Genomic DNA, 2,500 nt, shown 5'->3' on the forward strand with positions numbered 1-2,500 from the left:
CTTATCTTCCCACACTTTCACGGTCCATCCACGCCCGGCCTCCAGATTGCCAGCAAGACTGTTTGAGTTACCGAGTCAAAGGCTTTCCCATAATCTGTGAGAACATTGCTTTCTAAACTAAACGCTGCTCTCGATCTTCTACTCCAACTTATCCCTATACTGTCCAAATCCCTTATGCAAGAGTCAACCAGCATCGTCTTTCTTTCATCCCTAACACTGGTATATCCCCATGCTGTCCAAATCCCTTATGCAAGAGTTACCCAGCATCGTCATTCTTTCATCCCTTTCACTGGTATATCCCCATGCTGTCCAAATCCCTTATGCAAGAGTTAACCAGCATCGTCATTCTTTCATCCCTTTCACTGGTATATCCCCATGCTGTCCAAATCCCTTATGCAAGAGTTACCCAGCATCGTCATTCTTTCATCCCTAACACTGGTATATCCCCATGCTGTCCAAATCCCTTATGCAAGAGTTAACCAGCATCGTCATTCTTTCATCCCTTACACTGGTATATCCCCATGCTCCAAAATCCTTAGCAAGAGAGTTACCCAGCATCGTCATTCTTTCATCCCTTTCACTGGCCATGCTGTCCAAATCCCTTATGCAAGAGTTACCCAGCATCGTCATTCTTTCATCCCTTACACTGGTATATCCCCATGCTGTCCAAATCCCTTATGCAAGAGTTACCCAGCATCGTCTTTCTTTCATCCCTAACACTGGTATATCCCCATGCTGTCCAAATCCCTTATGCAAGAGTTACCCATCATCGTCATTCTTTCATCCCTTACACTGGTATATCCCCATGCTGTCCAAATCCCTTATGCAAGAGTTACCCATCATCGTCATTCTTTCATCCCTAACACTGGTATATCCCCATGCTGTCCAAATCCCTTTTGCAAGAGTTACCCATCATCGTCTTTCTTTCATCCCTTTCACTGGTATATCCCCATGCTGTCCAAATCCCTTATGCAAGAGTTACCCATCATCGTCATTCTTTCATCCCTTTCACTGGTATATCCCCATGCTGTCCAAATCCCTTATGCAAGAGTCAACCAGCATCGTCATTCTTTCATCCCTTACACTGGTAAACTCGTGAACAGCCTCCCTTTGCCTGTATTTCCTCCTGCCTACGACTTGACATTCTTTCTTGAGGAGCATCGAAACACCTCTCCTCCCGAAATTGACCTCTCTTTCGGCCACTCATCTAACTCCCTCACACAGGAGCAGTGATTAGCGGACTTTTCTTTTTTGTTTTCATTTATTTTTGCCCTTGAGCTGTTTCCTTTACTGTACACAAAATGCCTTTATGGGTTATTGTGTATTCTGGTCATATTCAAAGGAAATATCCGGCCAGTGTCTTTTCTTTGTATATGCTGTTTTATTTTGTTTGGTAGTTGAAGTAGTAGGAATATTAGTAATTGTAGTAGCAGCAGTAGTAGTAGTAGTTGTAGTGGTAGTAGTAGTAGTAGTATTGTTAGTTACTATTATTGTTATTGTTCTTCTTCCTATTATTATTATTATTATTATTAGTGATTGGGTTAATATTAGAGGTGTTATGCCATTGATAATACATTTGAAGTTGTTAATGCTATAATTACCATCATTCTTATCCCCTCCCCCTCATTCTCCCCCCCTCCCCCCCCAGGCCTGCGCACCCCGTTACGTGTGGTTCCGACCCAAGCGAAGGGAACCCGTGGGCCGCTGCTTCTACGGGACGGGCCGAGCCTCCGACGGTTACCAGATGATGAACCCCTGCATGGCCTGTACGTACGGGGGAGGGGAAGGGGGGGGTGTAGGGTAGTGGATAGGGGAGGGAAGAGAAGGAAAGAACAGTTGGAAGAAGGGAGGGAAGGGGGAGTGAGGGGAAACGGGAAGGGTGGTAGAGGAGGATGGAAGAAGGAAGGGGTAGGGGAATAGAAAGAAAAGGAAGGGGAAAGGGGTGCAGGGAGGGGTAGGGGAGGAGGGGGTGTAAGGGAATGGTAGTGAATGGTGTATGGGGAAGGGGGAAGGGGGGGAAGGAGGGAGGAAGGTAGAGGTGTAAGGGGAGGGGAGAGAAGGAAAGGGAAGGATGGGGAGGCGTAAGAGAGAAGGGGAGGGGGGGGATGGGGTCTCTCTCTCTATCTATCTATCTCTATCTATCTATCTGTGTCTATTCCTTTCCTTCAATCCACTTTCCTTTCCCTTCTATTTCCTCTCCATCCATTTCCTCCCCTTCTTTTTCCTCCCCTTCCCTTATTTTCCCCTTTCTCTACTTTACCTTCCCCTTTCATCTTCTTCCCCTTTCTTTTTCTCTCTTTCTAATCTATCTATCTGTATCTATCTATCTATCTATCTGTCTGTCTGTCTGTCTATCAGGTTAATTATATCTTACCATCTCTATGCCAACCTGTCTATCAGTCCAGCTTATCAATTTCCTCTCATCTGTATGGCTTTCTCTCTCTCTCTCTCTCTCTCTCTCTCTCTCTCTCTCTCTCTCTCTCTCTCTCTCTCTCTCTCT

At 45.6% G+C, this 2,500-nt stretch overlaps 1 protein-coding gene across 1 annotated transcript in view; it reads left to right on the forward strand.

Moving 5' to 3' along the window:
• Positions 1–2,500, forward strand: part of LOC127006442 (integrin alpha-PS2-like) — a 44,171-nt gene that overhangs the window by 20,658 nt on the left and 21,013 nt on the right. The window contains exon 4 of the mRNA XM_050876394.1: positions 1,649–1,766. Within this exon, the coding sequence (XP_050732351.1) occupies positions 1,649–1,766 (118 nt within the window). The remainder of the gene's footprint in view (positions 1–1,648; positions 1,767–2,500) is intronic.

The sequence above is a fragment of the Eriocheir sinensis genome, chromosome 32 (assembly GCF_024679095.1).
Source record: "Eriocheir sinensis breed Jianghai 21 chromosome 32, ASM2467909v1, whole genome shotgun sequence".
Classification (NCBI taxonomy): domain Eukaryota; kingdom Metazoa; phylum Arthropoda; class Malacostraca; order Decapoda; family Varunidae; genus Eriocheir; species Eriocheir sinensis.